General features: G+C 46.2%; 2 protein-coding genes across 4 annotated transcripts; one reads left to right on the top strand and one right to left on the bottom strand.

Annotated features, from left to right (window-relative positions):
• The first annotated feature begins 88 nt into the window (after positions 1-88).
• Positions 89-6,690, top strand: lmod2a (leiomodin 2 (cardiac) a). 2 transcript variants are annotated; one of them, XM_037450415.2, is made up of 3 exons: positions 89-1,046; positions 4,492-5,616; positions 6,477-6,690. In XM_037450415.2, the coding sequence occupies exons 1-3, from the start codon at positions 645-647 to the stop codon at positions 6,555-6,557; spliced, it is 1,608 nt and encodes a 535-aa protein (XP_037306312.2). In that variant the 5' UTR covers positions 89-644; the 3' UTR covers positions 6,558-6,690. The 2 variants fall into 2 exon arrangements, with proteins under 2 accessions (XP_037306312.2, XP_037306314.2); XM_037450417.2 differs by having other exon boundaries at positions 91-1,046; positions 6,500-6,690.
• Positions 6,691-9,121: 2,431 nt separating this feature from the next.
• Positions 9,122-18,602, bottom strand: wasla (WASP like actin nucleation promoting factor a). 2 transcript variants are annotated; one of them, XM_062563068.1, is made up of 11 exons: positions 17,931-18,602; positions 15,675-15,812; positions 15,360-15,446; positions 14,881-14,977; positions 14,390-14,413; positions 12,568-12,742; positions 12,141-12,183; positions 11,570-11,723; positions 10,052-10,638; positions 9,843-9,951; positions 9,122-9,755 (listed from the first exon to the last, which is right to left on the bottom strand). In XM_062563068.1, the coding sequence occupies exons 1-11, from the start codon at positions 18,033-18,035 to the stop codon at positions 9,694-9,696; spliced, it is 1,581 nt and encodes a 526-aa protein (XP_062419052.1). In that variant the 5' UTR covers positions 18,036-18,602; the 3' UTR covers positions 9,122-9,693. The 2 variants fall into 2 exon arrangements, with proteins under 2 accessions (XP_062419052.1, XP_062419053.1); XM_062563069.1 differs by lacking the exon at positions 14,390-14,413 and having other exon boundaries at positions 17,931-18,599.
• Between the last annotated feature and the right edge of the window lie 416 nt (positions 18,603-19,018).

The following is a 19,018-nucleotide window of genomic DNA, read 5'->3' as shown; positions in this document are numbered from 1 at the left end:
AAATGACTCTACTTCTGTGTAGTGACCAGCAGGGGGCGACTCCTCTGCTCCCATAGACGTCTATGAGGAAATGACTCTACTTCTGTGTAGTGACCAGCAGGGGGCGACTCCTCTGCTCCCATAGACGTCAATGAGGAAATGGCTCTACTTCTGTGTAGTGACCAGCAGGGGGTGACTCCTCTGCTCCCATAGACCTCTATGAGGAAATGACTCTACTTCTCACTTGATTTATTCCCTCAGTAAACATTGTTCAGTTCATTATGATATTTTCACCCTTTAGTTGTACTTTTCTCGACCCTAAGACAAAAAAAAACAACTCATGACATCCGGACTTCCAAACTGTCCAACGTCTCTGAAGCCTCTGATGACTCATCCTGCACTGCCTAGAAGTGGATTTGTTGGTGTAAACAGCGTCAGGGTTCAACAAGCGTTTCCCTGACAACGTAACGAGCCTCATCTCCGATGGCCCCCCGCGGCGGCCTGTTCCCCTTCGGTTCTTCTCCAGGGTGAGAGCTGCTGATGACCTCTCGCTGCAGGCCACTCAGAGGGCTCACATTCCTGCTCTAAGCCTATCTCATTGACCCCCCCCCCCCCACAATCACACACACACCCTAAAAAAAGAGCCCGCCAGCTGGGAGCAGAAGATGAACGAGGACACTCGAAGACTCGCCAGCAGACCTGAAGGAGCCAGATGGAGTCAGAGAGGGGGCAGCAGGAAACCCTCCCAGCGAAGATTTAACGAGGACACAAAAGCACAAGAAGAAGAAGAAACCATGTGCGAGGAGGTGGACGAGGACGAGCTGCTGGCCGCTCTGTCCTCCGAGGAGCTCCAGGAGCTGGAGAGGGAGCTGGCCGTCCTGGACGACACCGTCCCCATCGGCCTGAGGCAGAGGGACCAGACGGCCAGGGGCCCCACGGGGGCCTTCGACCGGGCCGCCCTGCTGAAGCACTGGGAGGATGAGAACAGGAAGCTTCTGCGGGACGAGAGGACAGAGTCCAACGGGGGACAGAACTTCATCACAGAACCGGCGTGCTGTCCAGATGGAGTAAGTATGCTATAAAAAACAAGGGGAACTTTCCCTATAAATTTCTATGGAAATATTCAACATTAAAGCTCATTTAAGCTCAAACTAATTAAAGATGAGAACCAAGTTTGGTGCACAATTTAAACATAATTTTAAGTTACTTTTTACTTTAAATGAATCTTTGTTGGTCTAAAACAAGTCTAAAAATACATTTTTATCAGTCAAAGGATAATTATCCTTTTTGCACCATGACTGTTGGTCTGTTTTGCTCTTGGTTTGATTTAGAAAAAGAAAATCATTTTTTCGATTGTACATGCATGTTTATCATGTGTTCAAACTCGATTAAAAATATTAATCAAATTAATTAGAGGCTTTGTAATTAATTAATCAAAATTAATCTTATTTTAATTGCATACATATTTGACCTGAGAACAGTGAGAAGTATTTTTTTCACATGGATTTTTATTTTTCTTCAACCAATTCCAGCAGACAAGTGTAGAAATAGCATATTTAGAAATATAGTACTTTCAGAAATTCAGGTAGCCTATAGGTAAGTAGACCTTCTGTAAACTATGTTTTTTTAAGTAGACCAATACTTTCAAGTACATTCAGAACATTGTTATTTTTTCAGACGTGGTCTTAGTTACCCTGGTCCTTAAACCAGTCCTCTGGTGCAGTGTGGGTTGGGTGTGGGTCCTTGTACGTCCACGCTAGCTGCTAATTGTGTTGCGTTGAGGTGATACTTGAGGCTCGATGTGAATTCCTTGTTGCATAGCTTGCACACAACCATGCTCTTATCGACGCTTCCATCCGTGTGTTTATTATAATAAAATGTCCCATTCACGGGGCCACCCGACACGGTCTCGTCAGCTTCTTCGTTCATGTTCACTGTGGTTTGTTGTTGTCTGAAGTCATGGACGCTAGTTGGTGCTCCAGTTTAATCGGTCCTCCGAAACTCATCCAGTGAGAAACGTTCCGCGGTGCAAAAAATAAGTGTAAAAATACGTAAAAAATGTTTAATTTGTTATTTTTTGTGTAATTAATTAATCTTAATTCACATTGTAATTAATTAATTGTAATTAACGCGCTAAAGTCCCGGCCCTAATTTTAAATTAAACAAACAGTGACACTGTGAATCATCGTGAGTTCTGGTGTCTCTAGTGGAATCAAAGCTGACCTTCCTGATCCACATTTGGGATTTGATTCTCTCTCCTCAAGGTGACGTGTGTCAAACATGTTTATTTCTTCCGGGATTTATTCTCCACTCAGCTGAGGAGGACCCTCAGACTGGTTTAGCTCCATAGGGGAGTCGGTATGGATCCTCTCAATTCACACGCGGGCATCAGCACACATGTCGAAAAAAGTAAAATAAGGATCACAGCATAAAAGTAGTGAAATTAACAAGGGCTTTATTAGAAATGCCATTATATGACTTTACTTGACCTGCAATTCTATTATAACGGTATGGAATGGTTGTGGATTCCAGCCTGAGAATCTATGAGAATTGAGGTTGGATTCAAAAGCATCAACAGGTGTGTGGTGGAACAGTGCAGGGAGATAGCAGGAAGGCTGAAGTGTGGAGGATCCTCAGTTCAAACCTGCTCTCTCAGAAGGAGGGTTTAGTTTAGTTTTGAGGTTTAGTAAACAATCCCAAGGTCTAATATGAGAAACGGACACAATGAGGTATGTGCTTGAATAGCACAAGGGAACAACTGAAGGGCTGCAGCCTCCAACCTGCTGTCTGAGGTTGTGGGTTCATGCCCCTTCATGCAGACATCACTTCTCCTTTGAAAGAGTTTTGAGGTTTGAGTAGGAGTCTCAAGGTTAAATACGAGAAACAAAAATGTAATTTGTGCATGGTGAGGTAGTGCAGCACAAGAGCTGAGTAGCTACTGTCCTTAACCCAGTCTTGGGTTTGAGCCTTTGGCTTTACTTCAGGTTTGAGTAGCAATCTCAAGGTTAAATACAAGAAACAAAGGGTTGGTTAGTGTGTGGTCAATTAGCACAGCGGAAGAGCTGCTGCCACAAGCCTGCACTGCATTTGAAGGTTGTGGGTTCAAGCCCAGTCTTGGGTTTGAGCCTTTGGCTTTACTTCAGGTTTGAGTAGCAATCTCAAGGTTAAATACAACAAACAAAGGACTGGTTGCTGTGTGCTGAATTGGCGCAGCGGAAGAGCTGCTGACATAATCCCCTGCACTGCACTTGAAGGTTGTGGGTTCAAGCTCAGATGTGGAAATAGCAATTAAAAGATTTTTAAAGTTTAACTCACATGCTCAAGGTTAAATAGGAGAATCAAAGTTGCCAAAATGTGACAAGGACTGGTAGTGTAGGGATGAGTGCAGGGTGCCAAAAGCCTCTGTGCGCACCGCCAGTGGGTTCAAATCCCACCCGCCAAGTCTTGAGCACACTACTGTGGGGGTAGTAGTGGGGGCATTGTCCCCACTGGTTGTTTCAGAGAAGTGAACCCTAGGGGTTATGCAGAAACACAAGGTGCGTTCACTTGAGTTATGATGGCATTGTCAAGAATGATGAAGAATCTTTTGAATGATGATGAATTGACTAAATTTGATGTTAATTGCTTTGCTTTTAGCACTTATTAGCCATGCTAATGCAGGGTTCCACCTTTTTGACGGGAGAGAAGGCCAGATGAGTCAGTAAAGATGAGCAGATGTGTCTCATTCAGTGGTCACACTGACATGAAACTTATTACAGCCTCTGAGGGCATTTTTGTCTACTTCAGGGCATCCTGTGGACAACCTTAAACTGACAGTCTGGCACAGGGTGTAGATTTGTTAACCCTTTTTAGTGCATCCACCCTCCAATTCTCTGTTACATTCAAATTCAACTCACTTGTGCCTTTACCAATGCAGGAAGGATGAATAGCATGGTTGATCCTCCAAGATGCACCAATCCGTCTCTGGGGCAATATCCCATTATGATTTTTTATAAATGTCAGTTACTCAAAACTAAAAAAGGATTTAGGAAGAGCCACCATGTCCCTTGAGGGTTGAACCCAGATCAGGTTTAAAGTACAGAAATTTTAAAGTACAGAAATTTGGGTGACAGGGACGTGTAGGTTGCTCCATCTAAGATCATTCCAGTCATGTCATGGGAAAAAAAATATTGTGAAAAAAGTCAAAATATGTAGGGTCAAAAAATGTCACAAGATTTTTTTAAATAATAGGTAAAAAATTATTATAAAAAAATATATTCACAATTCACATTGTAATTAATTAATCATAATTAACGCGCTCCCGGCCCTAGTTCAAACATCAACCCTCTGGCATAATATAATTATGTAGTGTTTTATGAAGTGTTTTTCCACTCAGACGTGTGGGAGGAAAGTCTAAAAGCTATGGACTGTGGTAGAAATGCCAGCCTTAACGATGCTGGAAAGGGATCCTAATTAAAAGAGTCTGGAGAATGTCAGGGTTGCAGGTCCTTTTCTGTCCTCTTGTGCCTGCAGGAGAAACACAGAGGGGGACGAGGGACGCTGGAGAGCGACAGGAAGAAGACGTCACCGAAGGAGAAGAAAGCCAACAAGGACGAGGCGGAAAAGAAAGACGAGTGTAAGAAGGAGGCTCTGATGAGCCCGCGGAGCGAATCGAGGACGACCGAAACCACCGACCAAGACCTGAAGGAAAGCCCCGACAGGGCGAGCGGGAACCGCACCGCCGTCCTCGAGACTCTGGAGCGGATCCTGCAGGACGACCCGTCTGTGAGCGAAGTCAACCTCAACAACATCGAGGACATCTCCCAGGACACCTTGATGGGCTTCGCCGAGGCCCTGCGCGCCAACACCCACGTCCACCTTTTCAGCCTCTCCAACACCCACGCCGACGACCGCGTGGCCCTCGCCGTCTCCCGGATGCTCCGCGAGAACCGCTCCGTCAGGAACCTGAACATTGATTCCAACTTCGTGTCCGGTCGGGGCGTCCTGGCGCTGCTGGAGGCGCTGCAGCACAACAAGACGCTGGTGGAGCTGCGCTTCCACAACCAGAGGCACATGTGCGGGGGGAAGGTGGAGATGGAGATGGTCCAGCTGCTGAGGGAAAACACCACCCTGCTCAAGCTCGGCTACCAGTTCGACCTCCCGGGCCCAAGGATGACGGCGACCGGCATCCTGACGCGCAACCAGGACCAGCAGCGTCAGCGGAGGCTGCGACAGAAGAAAGAGCAGAGTCCTCCCGAGGCCTCGGGACATGGCTTCGATTCACCTGCAGTAAACAGACCCCCGAAAAAGACGTCACAACCTTCTAAGAATAGAAACCCTCCTCCTCCACCCCCTCCTCCTCCGTCTTTAGACCCGCTGACGAGGAAGATCTCCAAAGTGGTCAAACAGCACGAGGGCTCGAACATGACGAAGACTCAGTCGAACCAGAGGAAGACAAAGTCGAAGAAGCTCAAGAACGGCGCCAGCGAGAAGGAGAGCGCAGAGATTCTCAACGACCTGAAGAAGGCCTTGAAGCCTTCGCTGCAGAATAGACCAGACGAACCGCCGTGCCAGCCGCTGCCAGAGCCAGCGAAGAGGTCAAGCCACGACAACCTGATGGCGGCGATCCGCGGGAGCAGCATCGGGTCCTTAAAAAGGGTAAGACTTAAATCTTGACGAAGGGATTTGTTTTTTTTGCAAAAGGGAAAGACATTATTTAACCTCCCAAATGTTTCAGACCCCGTCAATGGGAACCAGTCGTCCACCTCCAGTTCTCCCAAGTGAGGCCAATGCGGAAATGTCCTAAATGCTGCATTCTCTGTAGTGACCACCAGTCTAGGCTACGTCTCTTGATTTATTCCTTCAGTAAACCTTGTAAACATGAGTTTGAGGTCTCTACCTCTAGTTTCAAGTCTGTTTGACACAATGGCAAAATTGACAATCTTGAGACTCCAGAAGTCCAGGAACCAATCGGTGAGAGCGCCCGCTTCTTTCATGCAGGCCATTCTTACGACGGTCGGCCACTCCTGGACTTGCTCTCTCTCGGGTTATAATTAGTTCTGACTCCTCCATGGCGGTTTGATAAGACCGATGGCTTCTGGGAAGAGAACAGAGTGTGACTGGGATTCAAAGTGTCTCGAAGGACAGTGAGAGACAGATTGACTCAATGTGGTCCCCAATTACACAAAGAACATGATAGCAAAACCAACGCAACTCGCCAAGCCAAGACGCTTAGACAAACCAGATCAAGTATTTCAAAGGTCTTCAGAGACAGGAAGTCTTAATTTGAGGTTCTTTGTTCCTCCGGCTACTCACCAAGAAATGGATCCCTATCCCTGAAGGACATAAACATTCAATCAAAGGGATCAGCCTCGACATATAAAAAAGGCAATATTTAATTAACGTTAACTAAAACAAAGATATATGTCTCCTTTTGCTAAATGTGGACCTTTATTTAGAAAAGACAGTATGGGTAACATCATTTTATGATTATCTAATCTTTGCTGTCCCTTTCTCAGGTGCGTGATGTTTGTCGTTTCAGGTGGATCTGTCCCACGCCTGAACTCACCTGCTCACCTCAACTCTTCACTTTTCATTGAAACACTTAAATGTCACTTTTTTTTTCTTATTCATGTTGTCACGCGTCGTTTTAGCGAACTGCTTCTCTGTACGTTTCAGATGATGTTGTATTTTGTTACTGACGTGTGGAGAAATAAAGTTCTACGATCTGAACTTTAAGACGTTTTACATTTAAATAGAAGCTACAATAGGCTGTTGTGGCCTTCAAGTCCTCTTGGGACATTTGTATGTTTTGCCTAATTCCTATTTTCCTTCCTGTTTCTGCAAAACTATTGACTAGATGTTTGGTTGTTAAAGTTTTATTAGTTTGTCTCGGCAAAATACTCTTTTGGTCACTGTTTCTAGATTGATGACACATAACAATTTCTTTAAAAAGACAAACAGTTTTCAAAGTTGTGTATATATTGACATCTTACCCTCCTTTAATTACATTACATGTCATTTAGCTTTGTATTATAACTATAATTATACATTGCATTATAACTGTTACATTTTGCCTGGGGAGCAGTTGGGGGTCAGGTGTCTTGCTCAGGGACACTTCAACAAGGAACATGGAGCAGCCGGGATTTGAGCTGACAACCTCGCGGTTCCCAGTGCACCACACTACTCCATGCGCCACCATCAGCCCCTTTAATAATGATAATATACAGTATTTATTTATATCAACAGATCTCCGAGTGTGAGAAAGCCAGCAGAACAAGTAAAACAGACAAAAAAATCTCCTTACTCAATAAGTTGTCAAAGAGTCCTGTGACTGGACTCTTTGACAACGACAGCAGAGACGCAGACAGGAAGCTCGGAGGACAACATGAACGCTAGCGGTGTTTTCCCGCCTATCAGAACTGAACGTTTCTACAAAGCGATCATCTGGTGTGTGTGTCCACCAGTCACCAGCACAGCGGCTTCACATGCCGACCCGAGAGGAGGATCCGACCCGTGTGTTCAGTAATCCCAGGGATTAAACCCTCACCACTGACTCACGTGGGCCGACTACAGCAGCTGAAGCTAAATGTCCATCAACACACACACACACACACACACACAGTGTGTAAACTACAATTATATTTGTTCTACATGAAAGCAAACTGACGGCAAAAAAGAAAACACCTCTTTCTCTGACCTCCCTGAAAGTAGTGTGCTAAGAGCTTGGCTAAAGCTAAATCAATGCTCACATACCATGAAAGACAATGCTATGCTAGCGTGAAGATCAATGTGGCACTATGGTGGTACCACGCTGACACGTTAGCGTGCTGGAGGTCACCAGATGAAGCTGGCTTGGCCTTAGACGTTAGCATGCTAACATCACCTGTTGCTAACTAACGAATATTTAGTTTGACGTTAAAGCAAATTGAAGTTTTTATAAAATCAGAAGTTAATTTGACCACGTGTTCAACTGTTCTGCTTTAACTTCCAGCACGTTAACGTCACCCCAGTGTTTGAAGAAGTTGAATTTTACTTCTTTACTCATTGAGTTAGCTGCGTATCGCTTTAGCTTCTAGTTTAAATATGGCCGCCGCTCATTCAACTACATTGATTTGAATGGTCCATTATGCTCCTGAGGAAAAACCATTAGATGCTGTCTAATCAGTTCAATGAGGCCTTGCTTTGATCTTTTGACTATACAATGTAAAATTCCAGATGAAATTATTCAGCATTATATAAAAAAATGCGGTTTGACCTGCTGCTTTGACCTGCTGTCATCTAAAAAAAATTCTTCAAACTGTATAGGAATCAGTTTCTAAGAGTCTGCTTACAAAAACAAAAGTTCATCAAACAGCTGTTCAAAGTAAATCTGCCCCCCCCCCCCCCCTCCCCCCACGGGAGGCGAGCGGACCGCTTTAATAAAATGCCTGTAAATGTTAAGGTTTAATCACTTGTGAAGTGCTGAGCGAGTCTGAGGTGAAGTCGTACAGCTTTGTTCTCCACGTGCTGAAATAAAAGGGCCCTTCAAAATAAAAGCATCAAGCTGGAAACAAATCAACATGTTCCCATCTGAAGCAGAAGCACTTTGACAAAGAAAGAGACAAGTTTCTCTGTAAATATTAACATTTATTTAAGTATACAATTTAGTATTCTCATACTACCCTCCCCCCCCCCCCCCCCCCTCATTCACAGGTTCAGAATCTGGGCTTCTCAATGCAGCATTAAAGCTAAAGTGGAGGACGGTTTAAAAGCTTCAACAGTTAAGACCAGCGTCGGGTTTTTCCTTCTCACCCGAGAGCTGCTTGCAAATGCCACATTTGGTTTATTATTATTTGCTCTTTTTTAAAAACATTATTCTCTGTGACAAGGCATTTAGTCGCATTGCATAAAATGATCGTTTCGTTAACTGGAAGAGGATGAATTATGTAGATTTGTCTCTTTTAGTGACTTTTAGTGACGCTCTGATGTTTTTCCCTCATGTGGAAAAATAACGGACAAAAGAACAACGAACCAGAGATTAACAAAAATAACGTATCATTCGTGTGTGTGTGTGTGTGTGTGTGTCAGCTTACGTGTGTAGTAGTGTTCTTAAGTCAAAGAGGGTTTGTGGTCTCGTTTTAAAAAGATATATTGTGAAAACCTTGAGATTTCTATATTAAAAAAAAAAAAAAAAAAAAAAAAAAGTGTCCCGTTGTCAGTTGTAACTGAAACACGATTACTCGACAAAACGCACACCTGAAAAACACAAACGCAACTATCATATAAACTGTGCAAATAAACGGCTTTAACTTCATAAAAACAAAAAACCCTTTACGTTGAAAACCAACGCTAGGCGACCGGACCGCCGCATTTTGGTCAAAAGGAGGTTTTATGGAAAAATAACACGACTAAAACTACAATTTATTGGGAAACTCGAAGGTAAGAAAAGGAAATAGTGTTTAAACACAAAGAGTTTGGTCGCACACGTCTCCATGACGACGAGTCCAAACGAACAAACAGTGAGCGGGATTCGACCCCCGGTGTCCCGACCCGGAGGAAACGAGTCCGACCCGGAGGACGCGTGACGGGTTCACAGCAGATGAGGTATTGTGCGGATTAATTATCGTTAACAAAAGGCAGAAATAAATATGCAGCCGGATTCATACGTTTACATCACGACGTCAGTCAGATGCTGCAGGATCTTTAGCGGGTGTCTTAGTGTTAGCGGTTGTTTTGGGGGGGGGGGCCTCAGGACTAGTCCTCCCACTCCTCATCGTCATCAAAGTCCTCGTCTTCGTCGTCATCCTCGTCTTCGTCTGAGGAATGGACACATTTAGAGTTTAAATTAAAAAGCCATTTAATATGTCAATGTGTGAGCTAAGCTAAGCTAAGGAGCGAGTTACCTGAGGAATGGATGGCTTCCCTCCTCTTGTCCATCACTTCCATGAGGGCGCCGACGATGCCCGCCGTGGGGCCGGGCGCCGGCGGTCCGGATTCCGGGTGATCCGGCACCTGGAGACACACAGAAAGGGGCCGGTCCGGTTGGTTAGGAGGGGGGAGGGGCGGGTTACGGGATCTTGCGCCCGGCAGAGAAGTCATGTGACGCTCTTACGGTCTTGAGCTGGATGCCCTGGCGGATCTGGTCCAGCAGAGCGTCCCGCTTCTCGCCCGGCGCTCGCTCCATCTGCTCCACCTTCTTCAGCTGAGCTCCGCCTCTGATCTGCTCCAACAGGGCCGACTTCCCGCCGGGGCTCGGCGAATGGGGAGAGACGCCGTCCAGCTCCGCAGGGGGAGGGGGGCCGGGGGGGGGAGGCGGAGGAGGCGGGGGCGCTGGGGCTGGAGACTGCTGGCTCAGCGGTGGAGGTGGAGGGGGCGGGGGTTGCGGGGTGACCGAAGCGTGCAGGGAAGATGGGGGAGGGGGTGGAGGAGGAGGCTGGTGATGGAGGTGTTGATGGTGGTGGGGGGGGGGAGTGGGTTGGTGTACTCCCCTGGTGGGTGGAGGTGGAGGGGCACCCAGAGTTCCCGGTCTGGAGGGAGGCGGAGGAGGAGGCGCAGAGGTGGGGGCTCTGGACGGAGGAGGGGGAGGCGGGGCTCCGCGCCCCCCTCTGAACGGAGGGGGAGGAAGAGGGGGCGCAGCCGAGTTGTGTGGTGGTGGAGGAGGAGGTGGAGGACCGCCACGGGAAGGAGGTGGAGGGGGGGCTGTGGGGGGGACACAGGACATCAGAATAACAATCAAGATGAGAAGTTAGAGTTTAAATATTCATTTTAATTTGTGTGAAAGTGAATTTCTTTTCATTTTCTGATATTCTTAAATATGTAGAAAACGTTGCAGCAATAAACTAAAAGATAAAGACACGCCTCTATCTTCGGATTACTGCCTTCAAACCGGCGGAGGTTACCATGAATAAAAGATGCAGAAGAAGAAGAGCCGTCACCACGAATAAAACGATGTGACGCACAAAGGAACAAAAAGACTCTTCAACCCGACTGTCTGATGGAGGAAACCAACGGGGAGGATTTTAAATCAGTTCATACTGAATGAAAAGTTCCACTTCAAAAGATGAAAGGTGAATAAAAGTCTGTGAATCAAACTTTAAACACTTCCCCAAACAGCGGAATACATTCTGGTCCGATGAGGAGAGCGATGCTACGCTAACTTCATGCTAACTTCAACGCTAGCATTCTTTTTTGTTCATGGAAAATCGCTGTCTAAAACTGCTTTAAAAGACAAAACAAGCAAGAAGAACATGTTAGCTTGTCTTATGCTAAGCTAAGCTAACCAGCATCTAGTTGTGTCCTTTGAGACACAGTTAGTGTAACAGTTGTGTAACAGACATCTTTGATACGTCATCACACAACAAACAGTTGGTGTTTGGACTTAAAAAAAGGAGCCGGGTAACGTCATCAAACCTCATCATGCGTCATAAGGTTGTAATTAAAAACAAAGCTTTGATTATTAACAAACTCAATTTAAACATTTAAAAAAAAAAGAAACAATCGCTAATTCAGTTAAAACTGCTGCTGTGAACGGATGAAACGCGTCTTTATCATTTAAGATCAGTCTGACACATCAAAGGGTCCCGACTCACTGTGTGTGTGTGTGTGTGTGTGTGTGTGTGCGCTCGCCCACCCTGCCTCCTCAGCTCGTTCTTGACGGCCTCCACGCCGCCTTTCTTCTCGATGAAGTCGTAGATGACCTTGGACGTCTCTCGGTCCTTCAGCTGCGCCTCGGAGATGCCGCACATGTCGAACAGGTTCTTCAGCTCGGGGTCCAAGTTGTTCAGCTGCAAAGGAATAGCAGGAATGTTTTAAAGATGTCGCGGGGGGGGGGGAATACACGTTGGAATACACGTCAGGACCTGTGTCTCTGGACCAGCGGTGTCAGTGTGACACCTGGTGGCCAACAGCGAGAACTACAAGCTGCCAAAAACAAAACCAAACAGTGACTCCAAAGAGCATGAATCAATCCTGCAGCAGACGTACAATCATCTGTGAGTCAATGGTGCAACATCCTGGGATCATGGATTTATTCTTCTGATTGAGATGTTTTTATTCCCTCAGTGAGAAGTGCAGCTTCTGAGACCTTTGTGAATATGAGCAGGAAGCTAAAAGAGCCTATTGTGTGATTTCATCATGCAGCCACCACACAGGTCACTATTGTGTGTGTGTGTGTGTGTGTGTGTGTGTGTGTGTACACTCACATCAAAACCTGTGTCTGGATCCCAGCCCACGTGACCGATGTGCCTGAAGAAGAACGGGACAGACGTGTGGTGAGATCACACACATTAATATACAGAGGCATGTTTAGCATGTGCACGTGGGCACAATGACTAACACACACACACACACACACACACACACACACACACACACACACACACACACACACACACACACACACACACACACACACACACACACACACACACACACACACACACACACACACACACACACACACACACACACACACACACACACACAGAGTGACATCAGTCGGGGAGACAGAGTGTTCTTTGAGCGCTCTCAGACCTCAGCGCAACATGTTTACAGTTTCCATGAAGAACACATTTAATGCAGGATGGATCACACACACACACACACACACAGACACACACACAGACTCACTGGAAGTTGCTGGGCGTGCTGATGTCGGCCTTGGTCAGCTTCTTCTTCTTGCTCTTGTTCTTCTTGTCCTTCCTGCTCAGCACGTTTTTGAGGTGGTACGGCGGCTGCTGGTGGAATCGAACGCTGTTGATCTCCGGGTTCTTGATGTCCACCGTGGCGATGTGCAGAGCAGGACCTGCACACGCACACACACACACACACACACACACACACACACACACACACACAGGCCCAGTTTCATTCCTGCTCCCCAGGAGAAGAACCCTTTAGAATCTAAATTACATCACATCTCCATCGCTCCAATAAACCAAAATAAATATCACAGACTGAGAGGACGTGGAGGATCAGAGGGGGAGGTGTTGTCCACTGTAGTCATGTGACCCACCCCCCCCCCCCGACACAGACATCTATGGGACCTATGCAGCAAAGAGCCGCCGCTCTCTCTCACTGAGATTCAACAATAAAAACACAGAGGGGCGGTTCCTCCTCTCAGTCCTTCAATTCCTGTAATCCCCCCAAATGACCTAATCCTGGTAATCCAGAGTCCTAATCCGGGCCCCCTGTGAGGGCCTCAAACCCGTCTCCGGACTCCGAAGAAGACTTTTAACTTTTGAAGTTTGTTTTTCTTCTTGTGTTCCAAATACTTGGCTATTTATGTTAAAGCTGCATTCTGTGTAGTGACCAGCAGGGGGCGACTCCTCTGCTCCCATAGACTTCTATGAGGAAATGACTTTACTTCCGTGTAGTGACCAGCAGGGGGCGACTCCTCTGCTACCATAGACGTCTATGAGGAAATGACTTTACTTCCGTGTAGTGACCAGCAGGGGGCGACTCCTCTGCTCCCATAGACGTCTATGAGGAAATGACTCTACTTCTGTGTAGTGACCAGCAGGGGGCGACTCCTCTGCTCCCATAGACGTCTATGAGGAAATGACTCTACTTCTGTGTAGTGACCAGCAGGGGGCGACTCCTCTGCTCCCATAGACGTCTATGAGGAAATGACTCTACTTCTGTGTAGTGACCAGCAGGGGGCGACTCCTCTGCTCCCATAGACGTCTATGAGGAAATGACTCTACTTCTGTGTAGTGACCAGCAGGGGGCGACTCCTCTGCTCCCATAGACGTCTATGAGGAAATGACTCTTCTTCTCTCTTGATTTATTCCCTCAGTTAACATTGTAAACATGAGTTTATGGTCTCAGTCTCTAGTTTCAAGTCTTCTTCAATGCAGCATGATGTTCATTTAGTGAATGATGGTCCATTTAGAGTCAAACAGACCATGACGCAGAAACACATTTGGGTTTGTTGTATTATTTGAATTCACTTAAGATTTCAAAGCTCATTTTGATGTTATGACACGCGTCCCCATAAATAAACGTTGTTTCCCTCACAGCGTCTTAGTATTAAACTCTTTAGTTGTGTTCCACATCCTTTATTCACCTGCTCTTTCTCATCGTAACGATAAAATGAGCAAACCTGAAACCCCCCCGAGGGGATTAGAGACTAAAGCACCACAAACGGGGTTTAAAGGGGTCAGCGGGGAGCATGTGGTCTGCATATGGCACAGATGGACGTCCCGCTGACCCAGTAAACCCATCGGCCCGCACACGCGTGTTCAGGACCCGCCTCCGCTCTACCGCTGTCAATCACACAGACGCATGGATGGACGTCTGTGTGAATCGGCTTTGACGCCGAGCTGAAGTTTGTCGTCCAGTTAGACGTCCAAGGATGGTCTGTAGTGCTTCCTGCTTCAGTGCCAGGAGTTTCACAATAAGAGCAGGCTAAAACCAGCTTTAACATTCAACATTAACAGCATCAACGTACCATTTTTAGGGTCACCTCTCTTCTCTGCAGAAAAAACAAAACAATTATAGTCAAATAACAAAAAATCAAAAAGGGACGTTTTCAGGAGGCGAGGCGGAGCTTGTTAGTGCGGCCCAAGAGAAGAAGAAGAAGAAACCGATCCTCAGACACACGAGAGAAGAAGAAGTCAGGGCTCAGAAGGTCGTGGACAGGAAGAGAGAAGCTTTGACAGCTGTGTACCCAGATGTGCACGCAGAGCGCGAAGGAGCAAACCAAGTTAGGTTGAAGCGCACACGGCGTCTTCACACTTTACAAATCACTCAAACGAGGGAGGTGCAGGTACACGAAACAAGCCCTCCCCGGGTTCAGCTGCTGGTTGCATTGATCCCGACGGTTTGGGAATGAGGCCTGTGTGAGCGGGATAGTGTTCTGCAGCACGAGTCCAGGCAGGAGAGGTGAAAGGTCACACCCCCCGCCCCCCCACACCCACAGGAGGAGGAAGTGAGGCGTACCGGTCTTGCGCTGTCGGCGGTTGAGCAGGTCGTTGATGGCGGCTCTGAATCTTTTGGCCTCTTCTTCGCTGGCGAAGTTCAGGCCGATCTGACAGGTCTGAGAGGAGGAAGAAGAGGAATCAAATGACCTGAAACTGAAGCGTTTCAGCTCCTCTGTGGAAGCAGAACAATCACGAATAGAAGAAAAGTCGGACAAAAAAAAGACGACATAATCGTGAAAAAGAAAAAAAAACGTTTCATTGCTAATAAATAAAAACTATAGAAAACTATCAAATCAACATATTCAACATAAAAATACAGTGTTGGTCTTTACGACGCTCTTTGAACACATCACGTGAGACCAACACTTCCATCAGAAACAAAGCGTTAAGTTGTGATATTTCATCAAAAACATTGTACTCGTCTCATTTAAAATGATCCGTTTGAAGAAACCAGATAAGGTTTCATTATTCTCACAGACTGATGAGAAGAACACCTACGTCTCCTGTGAACGAGATGAAGTAGGACCTGCAGCTGCTGATGCAGAAGTTGTGGTAGACCTCCTGCTCAAACATGGTTTTCCCTTCCTGCAAAAACAACACAAACTAAACCTCAGAGGTTTGGGAGTGGGGGGGTCAACCTCCACTGGATATAAAACACAGATACATTGAGTTCATGAAGGTAAAAATCTAATAATACGAAAAGAAAAACTAATTCTTGAATCACAGCTTACCTTCAGTAATCTGAGTCTATGAGTTCTGGAGATTCACTGAACTAAAAGCATCAGAAGTGTTACACTGCCCCCCCCCGCTCACCTTGATGTCAAACACTCGGATGAAGTAGGACCTCTGCGGGTTGTCTTTCACCAGACAAGCCACTCCGCAGCATCGCTTCAGCCAGCCGCCGCCGCCGCGGTCGGCGCCGTAGACCTGGACCACCGCCGAGCACAGAGTCTGAACCACAGAAGAAGAACACCAGAGCTTTGAGGCTTTGACAGGCGGGAAGCAAAGAGCAGGTCGCCGTGGCGACCCAACAGATGACGAGTCACGCCAATCTCCTCACGCTGTCCTGAGGGGAATCGACCAGTGACGCTCGTGCGATGAAAAGGGCTTTAAAGCACGTCTGTGAGGTCCAGTGTAACCATGGCGACCTTAAAGCATCCCCTGCGTCATGGTCTGCTTGACTCTACATGGACCATCACCCACTAAATGAACATCATGTTGTCTTGAAGAAGACTTGAAACTAGAGACTGAGACCATAAACTCATGTTTACAATGTTTACTGAGGGAATAAATCAAGAAGTAGAAGAGTTTTTTCCTATGAGGAAATGACTCTACTTCTCTCTTCTGTGACATGACGCAGCGCTGCAGACTCCCTGCAGGTCACATCACACAAAGCGGCAACAGGTTCTACAGCTTTGACTAAACATCCTCTAATCGCTGCACTGGGATTTGTTTTTGCTTGAGTTTCATATCGATGCAAACTGAACAGTTATGACCCGACTACACGTGACATCACAGGGGACACAACTACTCATTGGCTGCGGCTCTTCGTAAGAATTTCCAGTAAAAAAAAACTCAGATGGACTTTAAAATGCTAAAAGACCAAATAATAAAGGCTCAACTCATCGATAGATCGATACTCCATCAAAAGTCAACAAGGAGTCAGCTTCTAGTTCTTAAAGTTCTGTTTCACTTGGTGGTGCATTCAGGTGCAAGAACCGTCAGTCAGACTTTTGAGTGTTTGACAGCAGACGCTGGTTGGTTTCTCTCTGCAGTGGTTTTTCTGATGAACACAGCGATTCTGCAGCAGCTCTGGACTTCAGACTCACTGGTGTCGTCCACCACGAGGTGCACGTTACGGACCACTCAGAAGTTCTCCTTCCACGGGGAGACGTTTCATTGTTCTAGTCTCCGTCCCATCAAACACAGACACACACAGACCACCAGAAGTCCTCATGGAGACGAGAAGGGGACTGTGGTCCCTTTAGAGGAAGTTCAAATATTTGACCAATTTGTTTCTGCATTTAAAAAAGGTTTGTAAATCCTTTGCAATTTGACGCTGAGGTGTTTTATTGTTACTATTTTAAAATTCAATAAAAAAAAGGACATTTCTATTACATTTGTATGCATGATGCTTCTGCTTCAATAATGAACACATTGTTTAAATAAGATGTAAATATCCACATTAATTAAGTCATCTCTCATGTAACCTGCAGTTATCCAATAAAGCCGTTAAATGACACCTCGCTCTACTTTAAACACCAACACGATTCATTCTGTTCTTGGATGAATCATTTCTAAAAAAGGGGTGAAATAAAGTCAATAACACATTTTAACAGTTGCGTGATTTTTTGTCTTTTTGAAACACAATGAGCCGAACAATATTTCAGCTTTGAGGAATAAAAACACATTTTCTATATAATAAAATATAACCATGTTTATTGTTGGTTGGTGCTCAGGTGTTTCTCCCTCACCGCAGGAAACCACTTCCTGTTCAGTCTGTTAAATGTTATATTTATTAAGTTCTCATTTTCCATAATTTTTTTTTTTTAAAAGGAGAAAATCCTAAAGAAGCTTGATTAAACAATGAAACATTTAAAACTAAACTATGTATAAAAAGGTTTATTTAAACGTAATTTACAAATCAGGCCACCACGGCTCCAAGAATCATTTATAAATAGCAAAATAAATATTTAAATATATTTCGAGTCTTCTATGGTGTTTAAAACACAAATAAAAACATTTTAATCCTGTAATACCATCCAAGGTTTTTGTAGTAATTTAATCGCTGTTTGAGAAAACCTGTCAAAAAGTTACTGATGAATTCAATGATTGTTCTTTATAGATAACTATGTATAACTGTTTTTTTTTTTTTGGGGGGGGGGGGGGGGGGGGGGGGGTTAAACTACGCGAGGAGTAAAGACATTCTCCAGGGGTCACTGATTTCCACACCGGGGCCGCCCGGTGTCAGCGGCGGGGTTAGTGTGTCCCCGGAGAGGAAAGGCGGGGGTCCGGCTGTACCGGTACGCGGCATCGAACCCGCGAGGGGGAAACAGACGGGGAACTTACGGCGCATTTCCTGCCGAGGTATCCGAACAGGCACTCGTTCTCCTGCGGGGTCAGGAGGATGGAGCCGACGTTGGTAGCCCTGCGGGACTGCGGGTGGTTGTTCATGGCTCCGGATTCCTCGACTTGGCGCCCCTCGAACCCCCCCCCCCCGGAAAGAAGTGCAGTTTATCCCCGGACGGACTCGGGAAACGAGAGAAATTACAGAAGATCCATGCGGGCTCCGGTTGCTGTGGCCTGCAACCGGATCATCTCCGCGGATCCGACTCCCGGCTGCAGGGGCGGGGGAGGACGGGGCGCCGGGTCGGGTGTGTTCCGGGCTTCGGCCCCCGGGATGAGAAGCCCCAACGTCTCCGTTTGCGAGTCAAATGGCGCGAGGAGGACTCTCCGTGTGTCTGCACGCGCGTAAACCGTCAACTTTCATTCGCAAACTCCTACAGATGCAGAAGCGATGCGTACATCCAACATGGCAGCCATGCGGGGCAGACCACTATAAAGAGGAGGCAGGGGGGGGGGGCGGTGGGTTCGGACAAACTCCGTAACTCCCCCCGGGACAGTGAAGGACACGGGGACGTCGGTGGGTGCCCACGGGGGGGGTGCGGCCTGCCGTTTGTGTTGATGCAGATGGACCCGCGCTTCTTCTGGTGATTTGTGAAGCTAAGCTGTTGTCACAGGTCACAAGTGGTTCGGTCCGATGTGGCAGCAGAATGCAGCTCTGCGGAGGGAATGGGCGGGGCAATGGGGTGTGACGTCAGAGCGGGGAGGAGCCAGAGAAACTAAACTTAAATAACATGCTCCTCTTCATCATTTTATAAACTGTTAAATAAATGTATAATTGTATTCTATAGAAGACCTCCAATCATTCATATTGTATTAAATTAATATATAAAAAGTATCTGATTTTAACCACAGCAATCATCACAGACTTACCATCACCAAAGACTCCCTGCGATTACATTATAAAATAACAAGGTTACTGGGTTCATTCTCTGTAAATCCTTCACACTACTCACAAGTAATATGGATGCAAATATTGAAAATTGAATCTAATAAGGCAGCAGTTACTGATTTTTATTTGTATTATTATGACT

Source organism: Pungitius pungitius, chromosome 6 (assembly GCF_949316345.1).
Source record: "Pungitius pungitius chromosome 6, fPunPun2.1, whole genome shotgun sequence".
Lineage (NCBI taxonomy): Eukaryota > Metazoa > Chordata > Actinopteri > Perciformes > Gasterosteidae > Pungitius > Pungitius pungitius.
Note: the sequence above shows the minus strand (reverse complement) of the source record. Positions and strands in the feature narration are given on the sequence as shown.